General features: G+C 39.3%; 2 protein-coding genes across 4 annotated transcripts; both read left to right on the top strand.

Annotated features, from left to right (window-relative positions):
• The first annotated feature begins 651 nt into the window (after positions 1 to 651).
• On the top strand, positions 652 to 10,635 carry zbtb17 (zinc finger and BTB domain containing 17). Of its 3 annotated transcripts, none has more exons than XM_079803177.1 (15): positions 652 to 781; positions 1,720 to 1,964; positions 2,343 to 2,504; positions 2,607 to 2,930; positions 3,015 to 3,104; positions 3,192 to 3,433; positions 6,168 to 6,310; positions 6,458 to 6,758; positions 7,296 to 7,383; positions 7,482 to 7,598; positions 7,842 to 7,962; positions 8,050 to 8,180; positions 8,257 to 8,535; positions 8,651 to 8,740; positions 8,930 to 10,635. In XM_079803177.1, exons 2-15 carry the CDS (start codon positions 1,760 to 1,762, stop codon positions 9,256 to 9,258), a joined length of 2,622 nt encoding a protein of 873 aa, XP_079659303.1. In that variant the 5' UTR covers positions 652 to 781; positions 1,720 to 1,759; the 3' UTR covers positions 9,259 to 10,635. The 3 variants fall into 3 exon arrangements, with proteins under 3 accessions (XP_079659303.1, XP_079659301.1, XP_079659302.1); XM_079803175.1 differs by having other exon boundaries at positions 653 to 781; positions 2,604 to 2,930; positions 8,930 to 10,329; XM_079803176.1 differs by lacking the exon at positions 652 to 781 and having other exon boundaries at positions 1,696 to 1,964; positions 2,604 to 2,930; positions 8,930 to 10,329.
• Positions 10,636 to 14,345: 3,710 nt separating this feature from the next.
• Positions 14,346 to 27,560, top strand: ddost (dolichyl-diphosphooligosaccharide--protein glycosyltransferase subunit (non-catalytic)). Its single transcript, XM_079803409.1, has 11 exons — positions 14,346 to 14,624; positions 14,864 to 14,974; positions 15,073 to 15,159; positions 15,246 to 15,349; positions 22,459 to 22,553; positions 22,628 to 22,721; positions 22,824 to 22,972; positions 23,826 to 23,973; positions 24,085 to 24,205; positions 25,405 to 25,511; positions 25,623 to 27,560. Exons 1-11 carry the CDS (start codon positions 14,390 to 14,392, stop codon positions 25,770 to 25,772), a joined length of 1,401 nt encoding a protein of 466 aa, XP_079659535.1. The 5' UTR covers positions 14,346 to 14,389; the 3' UTR covers positions 25,773 to 27,560.
• Positions 27,561 to 27,716: the final 156 nt, after the last annotated feature.

The following is a 27,716-nucleotide window of genomic DNA, read 5'->3' on the forward strand; positions in this document are numbered from 1 at the left end:
TCAAACTGTCACTGTGCTGAACCAGATACAAATGTATGCAAATAGCCTACCTGTTATATTAAGATTATACTTTCAAAATTGGAAATTAAAATAAAACAAATCCAGAAATGCAATGACAATATTCACCTCTAAATTATGCACCATTAATTTTTATACAAAATAATACAATTCTATATAAAACAGCTGGTTTAGGGAGTGTTTTTCAGCATTCAAAATGTACATGAATATTCTACATTCTTGAGGAAATATGAACATTTACATGAGATAAATTTTTTTAGCAACATATGTAGCTAATACAGCTCTTGAATGTGAATTGGGAGCATAAATCTTTTGCCAATTTTTGCCCAAAGCTACATGGTAATGGTTCACTGAGTTTAGTTAATGACTAAAATGTGCACTAAAACTGCCCCCTTAGATTTGCATATATCAATTCAAAACATAATTAAAACGTAACCCGTTGTGGTGTTTAAAACGCATTAATAGCCCAATTCATACCCTAGCTGCGTTGTATTTTATGGATATTTCCCCACTCTGGTCTTATTATTAGACTGTATTTAATAATAGCTCAAGTTCGCCGTCATGTGGTCAAAAGAGTTACAAGAAAAGTCCGCGCATGCGCTGTGGTGCTTAACTTCCAGCCATTCGCTCGGCCACTATCAATCGATCAGAGAGCGGAAGATGGCGGCGCGACGAGGCTGAGCACTGAGATCGATCACCGAAACACTCGATTGGACGGATCAGCTGAAGTCAGGGAAAGCTAGAAACTCGTCAATTCTATAAGGTAAAGAACGTCAAACATGACCCGATCATAATATTGTTTTAGGACTACTTTTCAGACAAGTCTCTCACGAACGCGCAGCTAAAATAAGCAAAGAAGAGGCAGGATTATAGCCCGCCTCTGTCAGCGCCATCTTGATCCAGCAGGGCCAGGCACGCTGAATTAATCCCGGAGCGAAGAGAGAGAGAGGACTCATAATCAATCCGCAACATCGTCACATTCTTGTTGGTGTATTGCGCAGTTATTCGCCAAATCACTAGACATATTTATTCGCTAAAGACAGACAATCAGACATCGTTGTGCTCAGGTCGGCTGATAATGACAATTTGAATTACACTGCGGGACAAAATGTTCCCAGCGAGCGCGAGATAAACGGTTCAATGTCGCACAGAAACACACGCACTGTTACATAATGATGTTTGTTTATTGAAGTAAATAAAGTCTGAAGTCGGTTGTATGATTAATGTTTGGTAATTTACATGCACTGAATCATAATGAGAATAATGCACCATAGAGGGATAATTTTGTACTGTGGATTAGATATTAGATAATTTTATTGAAAGGATTACATGTTCAAATATAGCAGGATGAGATGTAGATCATAGCACTTGATAAATCTTCGGTTTTAGTTTTTCAAATTGTGAAAGAACTTGCTTGGAAAAATACAATATTGAATCATGGCCATAATAACTAGACACAAAGGACAACGCTTTCTCTGCATTATTCAGATAGTGGTTGATTATTAAACTTTTAAATATAGTCAAATTCACAGGGGCTGGGACTGAGACAGAATTTATATGTATGGGCTTGGGACAAAGTTGACCATACGAAGACCCTGTTTACATCTTTGCAAACTGAGACATTTTTGTTTGTGAGCCTCAAATGCAAAAGCAGCAATATGGCAATAAATTATTTTTTTCTCCTTTTCTTTTTATGATCAGGATACTGTGGCCTAAAGTGCTATAGTCTGCTCCATCAATTATGGACTTTCCTTGGCATAGTGGGAAAGTCCTAGAGCAACTTAATGAACAACGTCAGTTGGGTCTTCTTTGTGACTGCACTTTTGTAGTGGATGGAGTAGACTTCAAGGCCCACAAGGCTGTGCTGGCAGCATGTAGTGCTTACTTCCGCACACTCTTTTTGGACCAGAAAGATGTTGTTCATCTTGATATCAGCAATGCAGCAGGTAGGCTTGCATTCTTACAGAGATCTTTTATTCAAGGGACTGTCCATTTAAAAATGCGAATTTGGTCATCAATTACTCACCCTCATATCGTTTCAAATGCATTTGATTCTTTCTGCGAAACACAAAAGAAGATATTTTGAAGAATGTTGGGAACCAAACTATATTGGTGCCCATTGAATGGACAAAAACACAAAATATTTTCATGTTCCACTAAAGAAAGATAGCCATACACATTTGCAACAACATGAGGGTGAGTAATTATTTTTGGGTGAAATCACTCTGATCATTTGTGGTTCATTTTAGGTAATTACATTTTAACATTTCTGTGCTTTTTAGTTGTTTTCTGCCTTTGTCTAATGTGTTCAATTTTTTATTCAGGTCTTGAGCAGGTCCTTGAGTTTATGTACACGGCAAAGCTGACTTTGAACCCTCAGAACATAGAAGACGTACTTGCCGTAGCTTCTTTCCTTCAAATGCAGGAAATTGTCAATGCCTGTTCAGCGTTTCAGTCTTTAACTGTTCCTTCATCAACCAAGCCTGGTTAGTGCACAGTTCAGATTCTCATATGCTGTTAGTTTAAGAAGTTACTGAAGTTACAAGTCTCTCAAGCTGCCCTTTCTCATTTGTGTTCATGTAAAGTAGTAGTAACTAAGGAACAGCCGAGATCTGTAAGGAATCCGGAGGATGCAAGTTCCCAGGAGGAACAGGAGAGTCATTCAGTGACTCCTGAAGTGAAGGAAGCTCTCTTGCAGTCTGAAACAACAGAAACCCAGGAGGCTGCGAGTAACATGACTGAGAAACAAAGCACAAAGTCTCTGAGAGTTGTCAGCAAAATTAGTGGGCCATCCAAAGTGAGACAAAAAAAAGCCAGTGTTTTGGATAGCAATACAGAAACAGAGGAAGAGAGAGCCACAAAAGAGATTCCACCATACCAAGATGACCCTTCTGACACAGACTACTCTCCTAGTTAGTGTTCATTCTCTACTCGTAGCGCTTTTGTTAATGTTAACCATGTTTCAATACTTGTGTGACACTGTACTGCTCCTGCAGAACTCTCACAGAGGATGGTGGCTAAACGGTCATATGTTAGCACAAGGAGAAGCAAGTCGAAATACGCAACTGTTCACACGTCTACACTAGGTAAATTCTGCCTTTTATAACTATGGTGTACATTCACCTCATATTTTTATGTTTAGGTTTCATAACTGTTAACATTTTTGCTTAAAGTTGATGATGCAGAGGAAAGTGTGTCAAAAGCTGAGAGCATGGAGAATTCGATACAAGAAGAGGATGGAGAGGATGAGGATGAAGATGAAGGAGAGGAGGAGGAGGAAGAGCAGGAAGAAGAAGATGAAGAAGAGGAGATGGACACAGAGGATGGGGAAACGAGTTCAGAGGGGAAGGAGTTTGCGAACGCAGCTGAGCGCAGTGAGTCCAGAGCATATGGCTCTGTCACACACAAGTGTGAGGTGAGATATTCTTCAGTTTTGTCATCCTTATTGTCTTTGTCCTTTAGGTCTGTTTGTTATACATGTTATACAGTACCAGTCAATAGTGGATGGCTGGACACATCTGCTTTATATTTATTGTCAACAATATCCACATCTTAACTTTTTAGAAAAGTTGTATACACCCTTAAAAATGAAGGTTCTTAATTTGCATTGATGGTTCCATGAAGAACCTTTAACATTCATCGAATCTTTCCTAAAAGTTCTTTATAGTGGAAAAAGGTTCTTTAGATTATTAAAATGTTAAAGAGAACTAAAAAAAACTAGATAAAATGGTTCGTTTAATAACTGTTCACTGAAAGTTCTTTGGGGAACCGAAGCTAATTCTTCTATGGCAGGGGTGTCCAATTCTGCTCCAGGAAAGTGTGCATGTACCTTAAGTGTATTTGAGCTTTTCAAGATAGTAGTCATCCATTATAGTCATCCATTAAAATGTAAGTATAATAATAAAATATAAATATAAAATAAATTTTTAAGATTTCCATTTCAAATAAATGCATCAATATTCAAAGAATGCTGAAAAAATTTACCTCAGTTTCGACAAAAATATTAAGCATCTTAACTGTTTTCAACATTGATGTAACAATGTTCTTTGTTATGGGAAGAAGGAGGCGGGAACCGGCGAACTTTCAACAAACTTTAATAAATAAGTAAACAAACTGAAAGTAAAAACGGCAGCCAATCATACACATAATAAACCTGGTCCTCTCTCGTCCTTCACTGTTGTCGCTCCTCCTTTTATGCTTCCGAGCTCCTCCATTAGAGGATTCGAGACCGGTTTGACGTAATAAGGGCACTGTAAGTCGCTTTGGATAAAAGCGTCTGCCAAATGCATAAAATAAAAAAAATAAATATAAAAATATTGACGCGCAGGTGACGCTCATTTGCAGTCATGCCACCACCTCGCCCCGCTCTTTCACGGCTCTCGCCCGCCCTGCTTGTCACAATTGATAATAATAATAAAAAAATATTTCTTGAGCAACAAATCAGCATATTAGAATGATTTCTGAAGGATCCTGAAGACTGGAGGAATGGCTGCTGAAAATTCTATTTAAATTTATTATTTTAAGGAAACGGGTCTTTTAATTTGTTTTTCATAATATTACAGTTTTACTATATTTTAATTTAAATAAATGCAGCCTCTGTGAGCATAAGATACTTCTTTCAAAAATAGTAAAAAAAATCTCCCTGACCCCAAACTTAAAGGTCCCATGGCATTAAGTTTTTAACATTAATATGAGTTCCCTCAGCCTGTATATGGTCCCCGAGTGGCTTGAAATTTCAATAGGTGTAAACCGAGTTCTGGCTGTCCTGCTCTGCCTTTGATAAAATGAAAGCTCAGACGAGCCGATCTGGAATCTTCCCTGTATATCGTCATATGGGGAAAGGTTACCTCCCCTTCCTCTGCTTTGCCCGCCCAGAGAATTTGGAGAAAATGGATTCCGTTTCGCAATGTCAGCTCAGGCTTCACAAACAGACTTTTACCATATGGATTCGACAGCACAGCCACAAACAGTGAGTAACAGTGTTCATTAATGCCTGATCTGTGATCAGTGATTTCTGATGTGTAGCTAATCATTCAAGTTCACACAGACTTTCTTTCTAAATCGTTTATGCATCAGTGAATCAAGCCAGTGACTAAACGATCAACTTCACCATCGTTTCTGTTAGTAGCATGAAACAAATATGTAATTTAAAGTGTGTTAAACTACAGAGAGCGATCAAAGAACACTCTTTATAATGTTCGAAGCTGTCCATCACACATCGTGAGTGTATCTGCACACTTGTCCAAACTGTCGTTATAATGAATGACGCTGTTATGCTGCACAACAAAGCTCTTATTGTATTCATTTCGATGTCGTGTTTGCTGTTAGTTGTGGTGAAGCATTTTTTGAGAGAAATAGCATTGCAATGACGAGATTACTGCATTTACGCGATCAACATGCTGCCTCTGTACTCAATGCTCATCACTGCAGCTTTTCATGTGATGGGGAAAAATCTAAAAATAATGCTGTAATCCACACGTTCACGATTCGTTCATCTCGACAGCTGTAATGGTAAAAAAAACCATAGTAAAAGTATTCGAGAGGGGTTCCACATGTTACAAAGTTCGTAGAATAAGGAGGAAGAAGACAGGGTCGGTGTGACTGGGACTGTTTATTCAGAACTCTCAGATACAAACAAAATAAACTTGCGCTCACAGCGCTCTCAACAATTCAGTACAATATAACTTTCTCAGCAATATTTCTCCAGCTCTCCGTCTCTCTGGTCCACGAGGGCCCAGTCCGTTTCTCTCTGGCAGCGCTTGCAGACCTTGCTAAACCACGCCCCCTCCGCCACATAATCTAATACTCATTTCAAATGCGAAGATGTCAGCCAATCACAACAGTGGGCGTTTTCACTGAAGTCTCACAGCAGACACGCCCCTTGAAACAGAGCATTCAAGCCAGAGGACTAATATCAGGATAGAAAAAATGCCTTTTGTTTCTAAATTATGACATTTTGTGATACTGTGAAAAAGCATACTATCAATATAAGTACACCTCAGGAAACATTATAAAATAATGAAAAAAATCCACGCCATGGGACCTTTAATATTAATTTAATGAGGTTAAATAAATAAAGGAAGATTATATACTTTTCCACTGTCAGGTTAAATAGTTCTATATTCATTATGGTTTTCTGATTCTTGCAGGACTGTGGGAAGAAGTTTACACACACAGGCAACTTTAAACGTCACATGCGCATTCACACTGGTGAGAAGCCATTTAGTTGCAGAGACTGTAACAAAGCCTTCTCAGATCCAGCTGCCTGCAAAGCACATGAGAAAACACACAGGTGAGCACTATATCCATACAGTCTACTGCTCTTCCTCTACACTCTCATCTGACTTGTCAACCAACACCACAAAATAAGTAAACTATATTTACAGAAAAACTTCACCATGTGCAGTTTTCCTCACTCATGTTCTTTTTGTTTCTTCAGTCCTCTAAAGCCATACTGCTGTTCCACATGCGGAAAGAGTTATCGGCAAATCAGTCTGCTGAACCTACACAGGAAGCGTCACACGGATGAGGCACGGTATAGCTGTGAGGACTGTGGGAAGCTCTTCACCACTTCTGGAAACCTGAAGCGACATCAGTTGGTGCACAGTGGAGAAAAACCCTACCACTGTGACTACTGTGAACGGGCCTTTTCTGACCCCACTGCCAAGATGCGACATCTAGAGACCCACGACACTGACAAAGGTCACAAATGTCAACACTGTGACAAGAAATTCAACCAGGTGAGGGATCCATTTAAACTGGTGTTAAATTTAACCACTAATGTCTTACTTAAAAAAAAACTAACAGTAGTATAATGATGTGTATGTATTACAGTATTATATGTAATATATACACTACCGTTCAAATGTCTGGGGTCAGTATTTTTTTAACGATTTTAAATTCAGCACGGTTAACTGATGTTAACTACAAACTAGATCAAAATTAATAAAAATAATAAAAATGTATATATATTTTTATTTATTAATATAAAACAGAATGTTATATATTTTGCTATATATATATTAATATGTAATGTATTAGAAATTCTGTAAATATAATATAATGTAATATGCAGACAAAATGTATAGATTATACTATATTATTGAAATTATATTGTAGCCAATTCTACAACATTAGGCTATATTACAAACGCATTTTGATCAAGCATAACAAAAAGCTGAGGACACATCTTTTTCTGTTATTGAGGTCAGAATGCACAATAAACTGGTAACTGTGAACAAATATATTTAATTTTCTATTTCTTTTTATTTTTCTAGGTGGGGAACCTGAAAGCACACCTGAAGATCCACATTGCAGATGGACCACTTAAGTGTAAGGAGTGTGGGAAACAGTTCACCACCTCAGGTGAGATTTACACATTGGGACAAGGTGTGGCATTTTTGCAGCAATATATATATACGTACGCAAAGGAATTTTAATGTCCCTCCATTGTCTGTTCACAGGAAATCTGAAGAGACACCTACGTGTGCACAGTGGTGAAAAGCCTTTCGTCTGTATGCACTGCCAGAGAGCCTTTGCCGACCCTGGGGCCTTGCAGAGACATGTGCGCATCCACACAGGTATGAGCCATGTGACATGTATGTTTCCAGAAGAACACTCAAGACTACAATTAAGGCATTTCATGGAGTTCAGAAACAGTGCTTACTGATATGGAGTGATGTATAAAGAATAACTTTGTAACTTTTCAGGACTTTTTCAATGCTCAAACAGCAACATTACACACTAAGGAAATTTGAAAATGTAAAAAGCATAATGGGTCCTCTTTAAATGTTTATTTAAATGTCTCTGTCTTTCTCTTTTAGGGGAAAAGCCTTGTCTGTGTCTGATTTGTGGAAAAGGCTTCACACAGGCCAGTTCACTCATTGCTCATGTTCGCCAACACACTGGGGAGAAACCGTATGTGTGTGACCGCTGTGGGAAAAGGTATTTGAGACACTGCATCAATGATTTTGCTCAGATTCACAATGGCACCACATATTAAAAGTTTGATTTGACTATCATACTTTAAAGATTTGTCCAGTCCAGCCAGCTGGCCAATCACATCCGTCATCATGACAATATCCGACCACACAAGTGCCACACCTGTAACAAAGCGTTTGTCAATGTGGGAGATCTCTCAAAGCATATCATCATTCACACAGGTACGATTTTTTTTATACTTGAGCCTTATCTTATGTATTTCTCTCTTATGTGCTTCTAATGCCTTCTTTGTTACAGGCGAGAAACCTTTCCTGTGCGATAAGTGTGGCCGAGGATTCAACCGTGTTGACAATCTGCGTTCCCATGTGAAGACAGTGCACCAGGGGAAGGCGGGCATGAAGAGACTGGTGGTGGCTGAGGAGGATGACGACGACGACGAGGAGAAGATGTTGCCTGACTCTGCCCCGGGCTCAGAGCTCGACAGTAATGAAGTCAACATCGTCACGGTTACTACAGATGACATTGTGACTTTGGCCACAGAGGCTCTGGCTGGCAGTGCCGTAGCACAGCTCACAGGTGAGACAATATGACAGAGGAGCGTGGCTCCTAAGGGCATATTCTAAATCTGAGTGTCACCATAATGGCATTTGGACGGTCTCCTGATATTATTTGTTGTTCTTGACCTCTTTAGTCTTGCCAGTGGCAACGTCTGTATCCGCAGATGAAACTGAGGCACTGAAAGCAGAGATCACCAAAGCAGTGGAGAAAGTCCAAGAAGCAGGTAATACATCATTCATATACTGTATATTAGTGCTGTCAATTGATTAAAAACATTCAAATAAAAAAAGCTACTTAAATCTCCACTCAAGCAGGCCATCTCCCAAGAGTTATACAGAATAGATGTGAAAATGTGTCGTGAGATTGTACACTCAATGCAAAACTGAAACAGTCTGCTGTTCTATTCCTGCAGATCCCAACACCCAGATCTTGTATGCTTGTGACTCGTGTGGTGAGAAGTTCCTGGATGCCAGCTCTCTCGCCCAGCATGTGCGCATTCACACTGCCCAGGCCCTGGTCATGTTTCAGGCGGACTCTGACTTTTATCAGCAGTACGCAGGAGACGGCACATGGCAAACCACCGAGCAGGTCATCCAAGGAGGGGAGCTCTTGTTCCGGACACGGGAAGAGGAGAGCGAGGAAGGAGAAGGAGCTCTAGCCCAGCCAGAATCTCAAAGTGAGGGGGCAGAGGAGGAGACCAGTTCACAGGCAGAGACAGAGGATGGGTCTGGAAAGGTGTAGTCTGAAAGCCAAGGACAGTGAGGAGTTTCTGACCGGAATCAGCCCAATGAGAGTTTAGACTGAGATCCACATGGTGTTTAGACTGTCACAAAGGGTAATATTTCTCACCAGAGATATGGTTATTACTGATTAACATGATATAATTAATATTATATTAACATGAAATCCATATATATAATTAAACACTCATATTTTGAATGCTAGGTAGATATCATAATATCTCAAACCACAGCACTATGTGTGCAGAGCATATTAAAACTACATTGTATGTATAGAGTTAAGTTTAAATTAAAAAATGGCAAGAAAATTTTTAATTTAATATGAAAAAAAACTTAATTTGTAATGCTGTCAAACCATTTCATACTATCGTCTCTCTGTATATGTCCTCTACCAAATTAGCTAATTCCCTTTTATTTAAATAGTTGTTTGTGGTTTGTAGAGCTTACTCATTTTCCACTTGAACATAGTACTGCTTCAACATTATCATTTTAAAATGCATTGTGTTCTAGATAATGGACTATACAATCTTGTTACTTATTTAGATCAGTGAAGTGTGTTGCAGTTAAGCTTCTATTTTTGAATATCACAGCTTTCATTGTCAGATACTCTCACATAAACTAGTATTACGAATGATCAAGGTCATTTTGGTCCAATTCTGTTGGAGTTTATCAAACAGATAATTGGATATTGTATCACAATTAGATACAATGCAGACTTTTTAAAAAATAAATTAAGCCACATTTATAGTGCAAAACACAGAAAAACTTAACGTCTGTAATTTAATGGTTTGTTAATAAGCCACTATCTTTTGGTTGGTAGCTAAATAAAGGTCTATACACTATTGCCTGGAAAGCAAGGCTACTGGTTGTTTACCCTGATTTAATTTCCATCAAATGCATTGAGACTTGATTAGAATCCGTTTGCATACACTACTTGGACAACTACTTACTTACAATGCATTTTGTTGAACGCAGTTTGACATGGACAGCAGGTATCAGAGGTATGGGTGCTTAAAGTGTGATTTTGATTATTTGGCTTTTTTCTTTTTAAAAATATACATATTTGGTTTGGAGCTGTTTGCCACACTTTTTACTCCAGTGAATATGTCTCAGGTTTTCATTTTCTGTATAGGGGCATACTGTCACGTTTTATCCCAGAGATAAAGGTGAGAGAAGTAGACTCAAATATAACTTGGTACTCAACTACACAACGAACATAAGCTAAACAGTGTGCATGCCTAAACAATGACTGTGAGAAACAGAGTAACTTAAATACACAAGGTGATAGGGCTGATAGTGGAGGGAAACTAGCACAAAGGAAACAGGTAACTGAAGAGAAACAAACTAAAAGTCCATGAAAATAAAATGAATACCAACTAAACAAAGAAGGTGGCTCTTGAGTCCTGACACCACAGAAGAGTAAATAGTCCTTTTAGGAGGGAGAGTCATAACAGGTAGTAGAAGAGAGTACCAGGCTGGATCAGATAAAGGGAGGAGATGAATGCAGGCGGAGGCAGAGGAAAGTACCAATTACAGGTGGCAGAAGAGAGTACAAGGGTGGATCAGATGGTGGGAGGTACCAGGGAAGAGGTGAAGGTAAGATGATGCAGGTGGAAGCCCAGATCTCAGGTGGTATAAAGGCCCACAGCGGAAACAATGGTGGGAGGAACCAGGGTAGAGTTAGTGGCCTGACTGCCAGCAAGGGAGTATGGAGATCTGGGTGAAGCTGAGGCATCGCCTGGACTGGATGACTGAAGGATCCAGAAGCCTAGGTGGAGCCAAGCGACAAGCTCTTGAGGTCGGAGCCAGGGTGCCAGTGGACTGAGAAGACTGAGGATCAAGACGGATCTGGAGGGAAGGCAGAGCTTGTAGTTGAAGTGGTGGAGGGATGAAGCACAGCAAGAGGCCCAAAAGCTAGCAGAGCAATGTATGACCAAGGTGGAGCTGGAGGGACGAGGGAGTCCGGTGAAACTGTAAGGATAACTGTCCCAGGTAGAGCCAAGGTGGTGCAGACTGGTTGATGGGCCAAGGTGGAGTTACGGGAATGGTGATGGTGAAGAGAAAAGCCAGGGGATCCACACTCAAAGGCAGAGATGGTGCCCAAAAGCTCAGAGGTCGAATACAGCTTGAATGGTAAATCCAATGATGGAGCCCGAGGGACTGAAGGGCACTAGTGAAGGCAGGGCAGAGGAACAGACTAGCCTGGGCAGAGGAGGTGGGAGAGGGAGGCAGGCTGGGTGTTTTATCCAAAGTGATGAAGTCTTTAAGCTGGGCAGGTCCAGCAGCGATGATGGCTTTGAGCTGGACAGGACCAGCGGAGGAAGCCTGTCATCATCTTGAAGCTCCTCTAAATATCCAACAGCCTCATGTGTAGAAATAGCGCAGGGTCAGTTGAGGGTAAGTGCACTGCAGACACCAGAGGATCGCCTCTCTCCAGGTTCCTTTCTCAACATTTGGTAATTCCAGGGGACTGTAGTTAGCCCCTGTCCAATACAGAGACTTTAATTTCTCATCATTAAAGTTCATTTTTACAGCCAGTTGACAAAAGCGGGTGAAGTACTCCAAGATTAGAGAGGTCCTCACAGGCTAATTCACTGAATTTGGCTTCAAAATCCATCTTTTTGGGTCCGGTATTCTGTCACTTTTTATCCCAGGGATGAAGAAGGAGGGCGAAGTAGACTCAAATATAACTTTATTTATCAACATAAAGAAGGCAATGCACAAACAACGAACACAAGCAAACATCTACAATCAACAGGTGTGTGGTCTCATGGTTTTAGACGAATCTCCTTGTGTGTGCATTTGGAGGATTATATATAGGATTATATATTATAATATCTGCTAAAAGTCAGTTGAAACTGCTCTTCTGTTTGTGGTCTCTCACAGTTTTAAAATCAAAGATTTGAAAATCGTCCAGTGTGTCCCAGGCCTTAAATACACAGAGTGATACACTTTATTATAAATAGGTGTGCTAGTTAAATGAATATCCATGACAACAACTGATAGTGGTGGGAAACTAGAACCAAGGAAACGATTAACTGAAGAGAAACTAACTGAAAGTCCATGAAAATGAGCATTTCCATTTGTATTCACACACTAAGCTGTAACAATAGAACTTGCAAGCAAAATGTAAAACAGTACAATTATGAAAAGTAATTTAATTAATGAAACGCCACGTGACACAAATGTATAATTCTGGAAAATATAAATAAAAGCCAAAGCATAATTTAGGCTAATAGTATAACAAAAAGCATTGTTTTGGCTAACAAATATTATATACAAGTATAATGTATTAAATAACCAATATAATTACTATATATAAAATCTATCTTCACGTTCAGTTTTATAAAATTATTTGGAAATACCGAGGCCTGCTCACCGAAAAGCATTGTGTTGTACTGACCTCTGTTCAGGGCCGTGCAGAGAGTTCTTCAGGGGCAGGGGCTCAAATGTAAAAAAAGGGGCAATATGTAAATATATTATATATATATATATATATATATATATATATATATATATATATATATATATATATATATATATATATATATATATATATATATATCCTTATGCTCATCAAGCCTGCATTTATTTAATCAAAAATACAGAAAAAAACAGTAGCCTAATATTGTGAAATTTTATTACATTATGTTCTTTTTAACTTTTTATTAATCAAAGAATCTTGAAAATAGTATCACAGTTTCAATCATTGACATTAAATCCTCATATTAGAATGATTTCTGAATGATCATGTGACACTGAAGAGTGGAGTAATGATGCTGAAAATTCAGCTGTGATCACAGGAATAATTTATATTTTAAATTATTTTAAAATAGAAAAACATTTTAATAATATTTCACAATATTGCTGTTTTTTATCAAATAAATGCAGGCTTGATGAACATAAGAGACTTTCATAATGCTGCATAATATTCAAAAATGGTAATATAATAAAGTCCTTTCACGTATCTTCACATAATAGGCCTGTATGCCGGTGGCACTTGGTTTTTGTTAACTTTGATAGTTTCATGAAATGGTAAACGGTGTATCAGTATACATAAATACAAGTGAATTTAACACTTACCATTAATGCGACGTTTGCTGCTGCTGCATGGTTTTGTGCAGGGATTTGTTTGTTGTCTGTTAAAATCCATTTTGTCAGTGATGCAATTTATAAAATGAGACAAACCGCAGGAAATCGTTCCACAAACGTTAGTTCGTCTGTCCATGTAATTTTCAACCGATTTCTGAATAAGAACAGAAAATTACCGCTTCACATCGCCCAATGGAATTTGAACTTGCTTTGCCAGATCAAGATTGGTTGGTGTATATACATGACAAACGGGCATTGGTGAATTGTGTAATACTTTAAAATATATAATATATAGATTTGTAATTAAATCAACACATTAGCTCTGATTATGGATGAAAAAAAAATATTGGTTTACTTTTTTTCCCGTGAGGCCACACACTCTCTGAAAGGACCATATTTGGCTCGAGAGCCGTTTCCGAACAGAGGAAAATCTGCTGTCAATCAAAACGCACGCGACCCATAGCAACGCGTTATGGCAACGCCTCAACAGAAATTGTCCGACTTTTGAGCCGTTCGTTACTATTGTATACATTGTCATGTTATAATAATCACATTTATGTAGTTTTGTTGACCACGATATTATCATTGATATTTGTCTGAGAGGGGCACTTTTGATTCATTTTGAAAAAGGGCAGGGGCTCGAGCACCCAAAGCCCCCCCCTCTGCACGTGCCTGCCTCTGTTGGTCGTAAAATAAAAAAAGATAGTTTGTTTGTACATAAACAACACAAAAATGCTATATTTTCATCAAATGTACCTATACAAATAATCATTTCACTCGCATAAATGAAATTAAATATTAATTAAAAAAATATTAAAATATAAAATTAACAAATATTATTTGTCTGGAAACAAGCGTGTACAAATAGTTGTTCCAAATGCATGTATGTTTTATACAATTTCCTGCAAAAGATACATTATGTGTAGACGATGATTGTGACATTATAATATTAATGAGTCCATGAGGCAGCACGCGATTGGCTGCAGCTCTGGGTCAGAGTTCACATCCGCGTTAGCGCTGACGTTGTCCAAAGGAGGAAAATGGCGATGGGTTGCTTATCAATGAGGGACACCGCGACTCTTGCAACATTAACCTGCAAAAGACGGCGTGCTACAATGATTCCCACATTGTCTGGCGGGTTCAGCAAAAGCACTCTGTTTGTTTTATCCGTGGTGTTAATGTTGCAGGCAGTTTTAGGAGACGGAAAGACTCTCGTTCTCCTGGACAATCCCAACATCAGAGACACTCATTCAATCTTCTTCCGCAGTTTAGCAGGTGAGCTACACATGTATATGATATTTTGTTATTTTATTAAAAACCTTCAAATTGTCACATTAGCACCAGCAAATAAGTTTAATAGGTTAATTTGTATGCTTAATGAGTTGAAGATGCGTGCTACGAATATCTTTATCTGATTGAGTAATTGCACCAACATACCTGTACTGAGACACAAAGGTATTGCACGTTTTTAATTGTTAATTTTTAACCCATAATTACATTATTGTTGTTCTCAGATCGTGGTTTTGACCTTACATTTAAGACTGCTGATGATCCTGGTCTCTCTCTGATAAAGTATGGCCAGTTCCTCTACGACCATCTCATCCTTTTCTCTCCATCAGTGGAAGGTCAGGCCTGTTATAGTTAACATGGATATCATGTCATGCTGCAATTTTTATGCTTGAATATCCATTTTCTTATGTTTTCCTCATTTCCAATGTAACAGATTTTGGGGGCAACATCAACGTAGAGACCATTACAGCCTTCATTGATGGTGGCGGAAATGTTCTAGTTGCTGCCAGCTCTGAAATTGGTGAGTGCTGTATTGGTTTTGCATAAGTGTACACATATTGGCCTGTTGGCATCATTGTAATCTTTTTACCACTATGACTCTGGCAGGCGACCCTCTGAGAGAGCTAGGTAGTGAATGTGGGATTGAATTTGATGAGGAGAAAACCGCTGTCATTGACCACCATAACTATGATGTTTCTGATCCTGGCGAGGTAAGTAATTAGATTAGATTAGATTAGATTCAACTTTATTGTCATTACACAAGTACAAGTACAAGGCAACGAAATGCAGTTTAGGTCTAACCAGAAGTGCAATAGCAGCAAGTGCAGGATATACAACGTTTGCATAAGTGCAGGACATGGATATGTACTGAGTATATATAAATATGTCTATAAATAGAGAGATGGTTATTTCTATAAACAGAATTTACAGGTGAATATGTACAGTGAATAATATACAGATGGTTAATACTATAAACAGAATTTACAGGTGGATATGTACTATGAATATAATATAATATACAGATGGCTATTACTATAAACAGAATTTTACAGATAGAGGTATACAATGATATGTTAGGCTAAAATTAGGAATATGGCAGTGGATTAAGGTAGTGCAATAAATTATGGACAGAAGCTATCCGAAAAAAAGTGTAAAGTGCAGTGGAAGTGATTGCATATTACAGTTAGAAGTACGGTGCAAAATACAAATGTAAACAGTAGGTACTGTAAATAACAGTCGGCAGTGCAAATGAGCATAATCCAGTTACGGTGTGGTAGTGCAAGATGAATAAGTAAACAGTTGTTACTGTAATAAAGAGTCGGTAGTGCAAATAACAAAGTGAAGGTGGATGTGAGGTAGGAGAGTTATCAGTATATGAGGGGAGTGGATCAGCGGGGGTTTGAGTTCAATAAAGAGACAGCTCTGGGGAAAAAACTGTTCTTAAGTCTGCTGGTCCTGGTCCGGTGGATCCTGAAACGCCTGCCGGAGGGCAGGAGAGAAAACAGTCTGTGGGCTGGGTGAGAGGAGTCCTTGAGGATGCTGCGAGCTCGATGCAGACAGCGTTTCCTCTGGATGTGCTCGATGGCAGGCAGTGGAGTCCCTGTGATGCGCTGGGCAGTTTTCACCACCCGCTGCAGTGCCTTGCGCTCCGCAACAGAGCAGCTCCCATACCACACTGCAACACAGTTGGTCAGGATGCTTTCTATTGCGCAGCGATAGAAGTTCACCAGGATGGCCGAGGAGAGCTGATTCTTCCTCAGTGTCCTCAGGAAGAAGAGGCGCTGGTGAGCCTTCTTGACCAGGCTGGAGGTGTTGGTCGTCCACGACATGTCCGCTGAGATGTGGATCCCCAGGAACTTGAAACTGGAGACACGTTCAACAGCCATTCCATTGATGTGGATGGTGTCGTGTGTGCCTCTTGGCTCCTTCCTGAAGTCCACGATGAGCTCCTTCGTTTTGGTGGTGTTGAGGAGCAGGTTATTTTCGGTGCACCATGTGGCCAGGTGCTGGATCTCCTCCCTGTAGGCAGTCTCATCGTTGTTGCTGATGAGCCCAATCACCGTTGTGTCGTCCGCAAACTTGACGATAGAATTAGATCCATACACAGGCTTGCAGTCGGAGGTGAAGAGGGAGTAGAGAAACGGACTTAGCACACAGCCCTGTGGTACACCAGTGTTGAGTGTGATGGATGTGGAGCAGGTGGATCCTGAACGAACATTCTGGGGTCTGTCAGTTAGGAAGTCCAAAATCCAGTTGCACATTGAGGTATTGATGCCCAGGTCTCCAAGTTTGGCTATTAACTTGGTTGGGATGACAGTGTTGAATGCTGAGCTGAAGTCAACAAACAGCATGCGTGCATAAGTGTTCTTATTGTCCAGGTGAGTGAGCACAGAGTGCAATGCCATGGAAACGGCATCCTCTGTGCTCCTATTGCTGCGGTAGGCAAACTGGTGTGAGTCCAATGTGGATGGTAGAGAGTCTTTTAGGTGTTCCAGGACCAGCCGCTCAAAGCACTTCATGACGATGGGTGTGAGTGCTACAGGGCGGTAGTCGTTAGGGCACCTCGGGTTAGAGTGTTTTGGCACTGGCACAATGGACGTGCGTTTGAAGCATGAAGGTACAGCTGCTTGGGCAAGAGACAGGTTGAAAATGTCTGTAAAAACCTCAGCGAGCTGCTCCGCACATGCCCTGAGAACACGACCAGGGATGTTGTCTGGTCCAGCAGCCTTGTGCGCGCTGATCCGGCTCAGTGACTTGCAGACATCTGTGGAGGAGAGTGTGATTGGTGGGTCAGCTGAGGGTTTGAGCTTGGTGGCAGTTTCTCTGTTGTCTCTTTCAAAGCGAGCATAAAAGTGATTTAGCTCGTTCAGGAAGTTGACATCAGTGGCTGCGGGGGTGGAGTGGGGGGGTTTGTAATCACTGATGGCCTGGATGCCCTGCCACATGCGTCGAGGGTCAGAGTTGGAAAAGTGACCCTCTATCTTTAGCTTGTAGCAGTGCTTGGCCTTTTTGATGCCCCTCTTCAGGTTAGCTCTGGATGCGCTGTAGGCTTGTGCATCTCCTGATCTGAAGGCAGTATTGCGTGACTTCAGCAGGAGTCGCACTTCCCTGTTCATCCATGGCTTCTGATTTGGGTATGTGGTGATCTGTTTCTGGGTTGTAACACTGTCAATGGTGGTATTGATATGATCCAATACAGAGGAGGTGTAGGAGTCAATGTCCGTGTGAGCGCCACTGGTGGCTTGAGAAGCAAACACACTCCAGTCTGTGTGTAGAAACCTTTCCTGGAGTGTGGAATCAACCCCCGCAGGCCACACCTTGATGGTCTTTACTGATGGCTTCACACGGTTGATGAGGGGTGAATATTTGGGGATGAGGAACAAAGAGATGTGGTCTGACTGTCCCAGGTGGGGGAGGGGTGTCGCAACGTAAGCACCAGCCATGTTTGTGTAAACATGGTCTAAGGTTTTGTTTCCTCTGGTGTGGCAGGAAACATGCTGGTGAAACTTGGGTAGCACTGACTTTAAGTTTGAATGATTAAAGTCACCTGCAACAATAAAAGCAGCTTCCGGGTGATCAGTCTGTTGTTTACTGATGGCTGCATGAAGTTCTTTCATAGCAAGCTTGGCATCAGCATCCGGGGGAATATAGGCTGCAGTTATAATGGTGGAAGTGAACTCTCGCGGCAGATAAAACGGTCTACATTTAACCATGAGAAACTCGAGGTTAGCTGAACAATGACTCCCAACAATAGCAGAGTTTGTGCACCAGGCTTTGTTAATGTAAATGCACAATCCACCACCTCTGGTCTTACCGGAGCCATCTAATGTTCTATCCGCCCGGAGTGTGTGGCATCCCGCTAGCTCAATAGCGGTGTCCGGTATTCCGCCGTTTAGCCAGGTTTCCGTGAAGATTAGGACGTTACAGTTCAAAAGTTTCTTACTGTGTGTGATGCTGAGTCGAATCTCCTCCATTTTGTTCACTAGCGACCGTACATTGGCAAGGAAAATACTGGGTAAAGAGAGCCGATGTGGGGTAAGCTTTAGCTTTAGCCTTAGCTTAGCTCTCAGACCACCGCGTATTCCCCGCCTTTGTTTACGATCTCGGCGCCGCCTGCGAGCACTTCCGCCCGGCCGGGCAGAGTGCATAGCCTCGGGTGTTCTAGCGATCTCAGGAAGGAGTCGAAGATTGTCCATAAAACTGTCGGAAATTCGCAAACCAATATCCAAAATCTCACCACGGGTGTACGATGTTAAGGCACAACTATTCTGAACGAACAGACCCGAGATGAGCAGGAAAAATACCGCAAAATTGCAGAATCTGGAGAGACCCAGAGCCTCGCGAACTACTCGCGCCGCCATCTTGGATCAGTAATGGGAGGAAAAAAACGCTTCAAACTATTTATGTAAAATGTAATGTTCAACATGAACCTGAAATTAAACCATTTATTTTCTTAAAGGTGAACTATGTAGGATTTTTGCAGTAAAATATCCAGAAACCACTAGGCCAGTGTTATATATTTTGTTCAGTTGAGTACTTAGAATATCCCAAATGTTTTAAACTATTTGTAAATCGTGAGAAAATTGCTATTTTAACCAAGGAACCGGGACGTGTGAGTTATGCGTTTGAGGGAGTCGCCTGTCGATTGCGTCATATCTGCGTCACCCTCGGTCTTCGGTTTTATTCAGTGAAACACTTTACTCTCACTGCATTGTGAACAAGTGTCATAGCAGCCGCCGAGCGAACGTCATAACTTCCTTTTCAACACACTCAGATATATCTAATACGATAAACAGAGTTGGGTTACCTCAGACTCATGACTGGAAAAGAGGAAGTAGCGCCGGCAACCGTGTCATAATAAAAGTCCCGCCAGCGACTATGCCATAATAACAGTCCCGCTCTTCAATCGCTCCTGCGGCCTTGCTCAGCTCCACAACACTCGCTCCTGCTCTACTTCAGACTACAGTAATGTTAATAATCGCATCCATGAACATGATTTCTGCCCGAGTCCTATCCTGACTGTTTTCCACCGGCTGTGAGGTGAAGACCACATGTCCCGAGATTCTGCGCTCAAACGTGCCGTCATCAAACTACGCCTTTGTTTTGAACAGGCGACCTCTAGTGGACGGAAAAGTTACATAGTGTAGCTTTAAAGCTCTCTTCTAGTATCAGACCTGCCAACATGTACGCATTTTTCGTACTCGGCACGCATTTTGACCCTTTGGTACGCTTGTACGATTCGCTGCTCTCTATGTACGCATTTTGTTGCATCTCGCATTTCGCTGCATCTCGCATTTCGCCGGTTTCAGTGCAATCTATGACGTTGACTCTGCTGCTGAGGCACAGCGTGAAAGTGGAGTGAAAAGCTTTCGGCCAATCAGAGCGCTTCATTTTAACCCTCCGCTTACATGCCCGCCCCTCCTAGGCAAATGCTTCGAGCCCGCGCCGCGCGCGTTCGTTTCATTTCAGTCAGTGCTTCAAGCAAGCTAGGCAGGCCGGATAACTGCAGGCGTGCATGCCATGGCTGAACCGCCTCACAGAGATGCGCTGTTGGCGGTTACAGCCGCGGATGACTTGACGAAAAAATATATTTTAAATTTGGGCGAGTGGCGGTTGAACCAATCAAATGGAAAAAAAAAATATATGCATTCTTAAATATTGTTACAGTGCACTAAGCAAACCTGCAAGCTATGAGCCCAGCTGTCAGTATGGAGGCCTAGGCTAAGTTACTTCTCGTAGATATTTTAAAACAGCCAGTCGTTGTAGCCTACCACTCGGGGAATAGGCATTTAAACAGACAGATTATGGAGTGATATAAAAATGGCATCGGGCAATGGCAGCGCGAGATGTTCAAGAACGCAAGAGCTAAACTTCTACAAGCTCAATAACATCCACAGCAACAACAAAAAAGGTAAAAAAGTAGTCGAAAAACTTTGCCCATCGTTTATTAGCAGATGTGCAAGGCAAGCGGGCAAGTTTTGGGGTTGTTATGGATAATTAAAATGTGAACATGCACGCTGCACAGTTGTGCGGTTGACTTTCAGCGAATTTTAGTGAATGAATAGAGTTGGCGTTTCTGTAATATCAAATCTCCATAATTCTTTTCTTGTATGATTTTGTTTGACCTGCTGGTATAAAATGAATTAACGTAACGGTTGTGTTGTGTTGCGTCGCGTCTTGCCACATTCAATGTAGAAAGCATTGCTTTCGTTTGAGGGTGCTTAACTCGCACCAGTAGACAAAAAGTTACCTGATTGTGACAGATGGTCGAATTCACATGACACATTATAAATTAGCATTATAGTCTGCCATAGCCTACCCTACAGTATAAAAAAGACAAAGCCCTCTGATGCAGGGAAGATGGAAAATGGGGATAAAGACAGAGGTAAAGTGATGTAATGAATGAACAGTTTATCTAATTGCATAGTATTAAGATACTAGTAAATGAATGGCAGTTATTTTTACCTTAAACTTTATGCTAACAATTGTGCTGGGTTGTCTAGAGAGGCACCAGACAGTGTGACTTTACCTTAATCTTGTCAGATTTTTTTAAACGCATGGAAAATCAGTTTTTTTATTAATGTTTTTTACTCTACAGTTGTGTAGTTGTGTTAAATTATATACATTTTTATTTATTAATTAAAATTCATATTTAATTTGATTAAATATTAAATTAAATGTACATGTAAATTAGTAATAATAGTCTATTTATATAATAGCAACATTTTATGTCAAATTCAAATAAAATATCTACTACTCATTTTCATTCATTGTGAAAATATGAAATGTGCCATAGTTTAGTGGAAGATTGCTGCCATCTACTGGAAAACAAACACTTTTGCTATTGAATACGGTAGTTTGTTATTAATCTTACTATTTGTGTTTAATCTGTCTTTGGTTCTATTTTTGTATGACGTTTAACCATCATCAGTCTTTTTTGTATATAATATCCTGAACACAATAATGGGTGTGCAGTAACTGTATAACATTTATGGTCTACTTGTATTTGTTTATAGAGTAGCTAATAAATCGTAATTGGTGAAAGTATATTGTGTATATTATGTATTTTAGTGTTAGGTATCTCATAGATTACTTACTGGTGGGTGGACAACGGTGGAGCGTACATTGGCAGTGGGCTATCGGGTGCGCTGGGGGCCCGCGTGGGGGGTGGGGGGGGGGGGGGGGGTGTACTCATAAAGTTTCTTCAAGGTTGGCAGGTCTGTAGTATTATTGTCCATGATCCTTTAGTACACTAAATTCAAGTGGAGGAAAAAGTCTCATAATGTATTTATTTGCATAGATTCTAAAATGTTTTTTTTTTTTTGTTGCTTTAGCTGATGTCACCTACTGTACTGTTTGGCTTGCACCAATAGCAAGATAGCCATTTAGTAATTGGTTTAGGCCAGGGATGCCCAACATTATTATAATTTTTTGTCAGCCGAATCACTTAAGATGTACACACAGCTGAGGTTAAGTTAATATTTCTATAATTTAACATGTTCACAGTTCTCTGATATTGGTTAATGGTCACATGACATGCAGGTAAACAAATAAAGTATTTTATATTTTTTTAGTAACACTAGTTTTTTGTTTTATGAAAAAGTTTCTAATAAAGATTATGGCATCAATATAAAATAAAGCTGTATTTAATATGTGAAGTACTTGAGGGTGAACTTGACCTTGGAATTAAAACGGTTGCTGTTTCATGTTAAATTATTATTGTAATTCTTTAACACTCTTGACATTTACACCACAGTTTCATATCTTTGTTTTAAGCCTTATCGTGTGAATTAAAGTTTATTTCTCTATTTTTCTACAGCACACATTGATTGTTGCTGGTCCAGAGAATCTTCTTAAAGCCCCAACTATAGTTGGCAAGCCCACTGATAAACCAGTCCTGTTCAAAGGTGTTGGGTAAGTGGTCTCTTGAGACCCTGTTACTTGCTTATCGTGAAAATGACAAGTTACAAGTTACCTCTTTTCCTCAGCATGGTGGCTGACCCAGATAACTCTCTGGTGCTGGACATTCTGACCGGATCCTCTACGTCATACTCCTACTTCCCTGATCGTCCCATCACACAGGTAAATATTTGAAAGTGCGGTGCTTGAGGACAACCAAAATCTTTTTATTACATTTTTAATAAATTAATTCCCACTCACCTCAGTTCCCTTTTTGCTTTCCAGTATCCTCATGCAGTCGGAAAGAACACCCTCCTGATTGCTGGTCTGCAGGCAAGAAACAATGCACGTGTTGTTTTCAGCGGGTCTTTGCACTTCTTCAGTGATGCTTTCTTCAACTCCCCCGTCCAGAAGGCTACCTCTGGGTCGAAGAGGTCTGTTATGTTACATTTCTATATATTCAGATATTGGGTTGAAATCATATATATTCGTGATTGACCAATATGGATTTTTGATGGTCGATGCTGATATCTGACAGAGCAGGATGGGCGATATAAAGTGGATAGGCCAAATGTGATATCGTACTATTTATTTTAAAGATCGTAAACAACACATGCATTCTTGACAAATACATCTCTAAAATAAACTATTTAATCTAAATAGAAACGTCATTTTTTTTAGTGCTATTATAGTATTTTTAACAAATAAAGAGATGGATAAAAATATGAATAAAAAGGAAGTAAACACTGTACCTGAGAATCATATTTTCTCAAATATTTCTCAAATTTTACATACAGTGAATATGACATGAAGCATAGCAGAGCATCGTTTGAATGAAATATCTGCAAATGTCTTATGTTCAGACTTGTTTAAATGATATAGATACATATTTACTGAATGCTAGCACTATACGAGAAAGTATTACAGTGTTTGCCTGTTTTACTATTAATAGAAAGGCAAATGCTGTAATACTTTATTCATATGCAATTACTTTTCCTTGTTTAACAGTTCTGTTATTTTGTCTAATTTTGACAGAACTGTTACACAAAGACAGTAAACTAATAAAGACAGAGTATCTGTTACTTCCGACACTTATTGGCCAAACAGGAAAAACTCAATGGCCAATGCTGATCAAAAGAATGCCGATATATTGGTCAACCACTAATATGTATTCTTTTATGTTTGATCAGTTGTGAAGTTAAGGCCCTCAACTAAACTAACTGTGCCATGCTGAAAGATTCTCCACTTGTTAAGAGTTTTTATAATACAAGATATGTATATTCTTAGATATGAACAGACTGGTAACCAGGAGCTGGCTGAGGCCCTGTCCCGCTGGGTGTTTAAGGAGGCTGGTGTTCTGAGGGTTGGGGCTGTTACCCATCATCCAGTTGGAGAGAGCACACCCCCTGCTGCCTATACCATCACTGATCTTGTGGTGAGGCATAGCATATATTGTTATATATAGCGCTTTTCTTTCAATGAAACATGGTATGTTCAACAAACAGAGGAATTTGACTTACTATTACTGTCTGCGTTGTGTCTACAGGAATACAGCATTGTGATTGAGATGCTGTCTGGTGGAAAGTGGGTGCCCTTTGATGGAGATGACATTCAGCTGGAATTTGTCAGAATTGATCCATTTGTTAGGACCTACCTCAAGAAAAAGGGTATGTTGTTATTATAATCTCAAATGCATGTACTTCACCGTTAAAAAGTTTGGGGTCAGTAATATATTTTTTAATACCATTATTCAGCAAGGACACATTACATTAAAAATTTCTTTACTGTCACTTATGATCAATGTTACATAAGATTTATATTTTAAATAAATGCTATTTCTATTAAAAACACATTCATTAAAGGGGTACTTCAGCGCTGGGAAGATGAATGTGTATTTAAATTGTCATTTTATGTAGTAGAAATGTAAAATTATTTTTGAATGTGGTGCCTTCTAGACTGAGAAAAGACCGAAAATGTATTTCTTGAAAGACAACAACTCCCAGAATGCACTTGCTTCGCTGCCCAACGAGGCCACTCCAAAAGCCACGGCCACTGGTTATCACTTGCCCACCATGACACTGCCCCCACCGTTGTTTTGATTTTCATATAGTAATACAATCATTTCATTCAGTTAGAGAATAGACACTACAATTAAAAACTAAACGTGTCTTTTCAATAAAGTGTGAGTGAGCCGAACGAAAGTCACGGCACAAACGCAGCAGAAGTCAGATTTCATTCATCACGAGAGCGAAGAGCTGAGGTAAGCGCGACAGTCATTCACGACGCGTGTCCAGTCTGGCGTGTTATCAGATCATGTTCCTGTTGTCTCTGTCCAAAAAATCCTCCTATGATGCAAATATCGTCATCTGAGGATTTTTTCCAGAAATAAAATGCATAATTCTCTCTTTTCAGGGGGATATGAGGGGGAAAAGTACCATAATTTGAATATACTACCGGGTTTCTACTGATACAAAGCTTAATGCTAATCGCTGAAGTAACCCTTTGAAGAACTATCACATTTTCCACAAAACATTTTTTTCAATAATGATAATAAGGAATGTTTCTTGAGCTCCAAATCTGCAAATTAGAATGATTTCTGAAGGATCATGTGACACTGAAGACTGGAGTAGGATGCTGAAAATTCAGCTTTGACTTCACTGGGATAAATTCAATTTTAGAAAAAAGTTTTAAATTGTAATATTTCACCATATTACTGCTTTGTATTTTTGATCAGATAAATGCAGCCTTGGTTGTGTGTAAGAGATGTCTTTCAAAAACATTAAAAACAATCTTTCTTACCCCAAAATTTTAAATGGTAGTGAATGTTAATGATGAATGGCATTAAAATATATGACTGCTTGTTTAGGTGGAAAATACAGTGTACAGTTCAAGCTTCCAGATGTATATGGAGTTTTTCAGTTCAAAGTTGACTACAACCGACTTGGTTACACACACCTGTACTCCTCAACCCAGGTGAGATTCAAAATTCATTTTAAAACTTTCTATACATATTTTGGGTTCTCAACATTTCTGTTGTGATTTACTCCGACTCTGATATTTACTGATTCTTTTGTTATTCCACAGGTTTCTGTCCGTCCCCTGCAACATACCCAATATGAACGCTTTATCCCCTCTGCCTTCCCATATTATGCCAGTGCTTTCTCTATGATGGCAGGACTCTTTGTCTTCAGTTTTGTTTTTCTGCATATGAGAGAAAAAGAGAAATCTGATTAAAATGAGTACCAGTAATTAGTACAAGAAAATATAAAAAAAGATGATGTGCTCCAGACCTCTAGCAGTCATGATGAATAGAGATCTGAAATATGTTGGTAAGGGCTCATTTTGGTGAGTTGGATGGTGTGCCATTGTGTGCCACAAAAGACAACAATTGTAAATCGTTCTTTAGAGGGGGTTTGGGTAATCTGACACAACCATGTTTTTGTTTTCTGGTTTGCCATTTGGTTATTTAAAGTGATTTTGGGGCACTCTTCTTTTATTTGTATAAAAGACAATTCAAATTGGTTTTTATTATACTACATGCACTGACGTTTCGGCTTTTGCTATCTTGAAATCTACCATTTGTAAAAAGAGGAATGGTTGCTCAAAATGTGGTTGAAACACCTGAAGGCAGTAAAGTTTTAACATTCCACCACTACACGTTTTCTGCTCTCTGTTGTTCAGTAGCATCACTTTTGAAAGTGCCTGATTCTATTCATGATGGTTTAAGGAGTTATAAATACAGTTTTTGCAGAACCTCATCTCTCAAATGCAAACTGCACAGTCAAGTTTATTTTATTGGTGACCTTATTCCTTTCAATTCTTAAATACATGGGATAGTATGAATGTGTGATCGAGTGTGTATATACATACACACACACACACACACACACACACAGTGTGCATTGTTTAAAAATACTTTATTTGATACACTACTGTTCAAAAGTTTATGGTTGTTGAGAGTTTTGTTTATGGAAGAAATCTGTTGTGCTCAGCATGGCTTTATATATTTTATCATGAGTACAGTAAAAACAGTAGTATTGTAAAATAACTTCTATTTCTAGAAACAATATTTCTATTCAGCAGCAGATACTCTACTGTCAATGTCACATCATATTCATCCTATCATATAATAAACAGGGATGCAAACGGGTGAAGGGTAAAAAAGGTGAGAACATTGCGTTGATAGAGAAAACATTCTCTGAGGTCAGGACATTTTTTCTTAAATTTTTTTTTATATAGGCTACATTTAATTTTCATGCTCGTTTCTAGACACTATTAAGTATCTTTGCATCTGCCTGAAAATAGTTCTAAGAGGTAAAAAAGTTTGTGTTTTATGCAGGGCAAAACAACCCTTTATAAAAAAAAGGATTCAATAGATGTGGGAGCTGAATACATAAACAAAACAAAAACAAGAAGATAACCAGATAAAATGTATGTTGGAAATCATCTTAGCTTTTTTATTAACACTCAAAACTGAAGATCCCACTGGTTACAAATGCATCAATATGGGATACTTTGTACACCACCTCGTAAGTTAAACCCTGTTTCTACTGACATTTAGCCACCAGAATTTCAAGGGCCCGCTACCTTTGTTTTGCTGCATGTCTCAGCCTTGCCCGGTTTTCTTCGACGCATTTTTATTGACATTTTTTTAAATATGCATTTTTTTATTACCTTGTAATGTCACTCTTCACAAAACGTAAAGGTGAGGAGTTTGCATCTATGGATAAATCCTCAGGATTTTTTTTAATGGATAGAAAGTTTAAAAGAACAACATTAGAAATCGAAATCATTTGTGTTTGCTAAATAAAAGTATTAGATTTATTTTAAAGAAAAAAAATCTTATTGACAACAAACGTTTGAATGGTAGTGTACATCATTAACACCCTTGCTTTTGCTATTTTATGCAGTGTATGCTGTATGGTGTTAATAATATCAAAATACCTCAAGCTCACCTTCACATCTGTTTTTTGCAAGAACAGTTCATTTGTATCCATATAATTAAATATATATATTTTGTGTAAAGACAAATCTGCATAATCCTCTCTTGGATAATATTCCTCATTTGTAAAAAGCGTCTGCTTAAGCAATACATGTAAATGTAGTATTCTAGGATAGTCAGATATCTTGGCGACAAACTGTTAAATATGATTTTAATATAAATCGGTCATTTTAACG

This window comes from Gobio gobio (genome assembly GCF_949357685.1).
Source record: "Gobio gobio genome assembly, chromosome: 21".
In the NCBI taxonomy this organism is placed as follows: domain Eukaryota; kingdom Metazoa; phylum Chordata; class Actinopteri; order Cypriniformes; family Gobionidae; genus Gobio; species Gobio gobio.

Bases quoted from the DNA above. Each gene is read 5' to 3' on its own strand.
- zbtb17 (XM_079803175.1), top strand. From the start codon at position 1,760: ATGGACTTTCCTTGGCATAGTGGGAAAGTCCTAGAGCAACTTAATGAA. The intron at 8,181-8,256 runs GTACGATTTTTT...TCTTTGTTACAG, and splicing joins GCATATCATCATTCACACAG to GCGAGAAACCTTTCCTGTGC. The intron at 8,536-8,650 runs GTGAGACAATAT...TGACCTCTTTAG, and splicing joins TGCCGTAGCACAGCTCACAG to TCTTGCCAGTGGCAACGTCT.
- ddost (XM_079803409.1), top strand. From the start codon at position 14,390: ATGGCGATGGGTTGCTTATCAATGAGGGACACCGCGACTCTTGCAACA. The intron at 14,625-14,863 runs GTGAGCTACACA...TGTTGTTCTCAG, and splicing joins CTTCTTCCGCAGTTTAGCAG to ATCGTGGTTTTGACCTTACA. The intron at 22,973-23,825 runs GTCTGTTATGTT...GTATATTCTTAG, and splicing joins GCTACCTCTGGGTCGAAGAG to ATATGAACAGACTGGTAACC.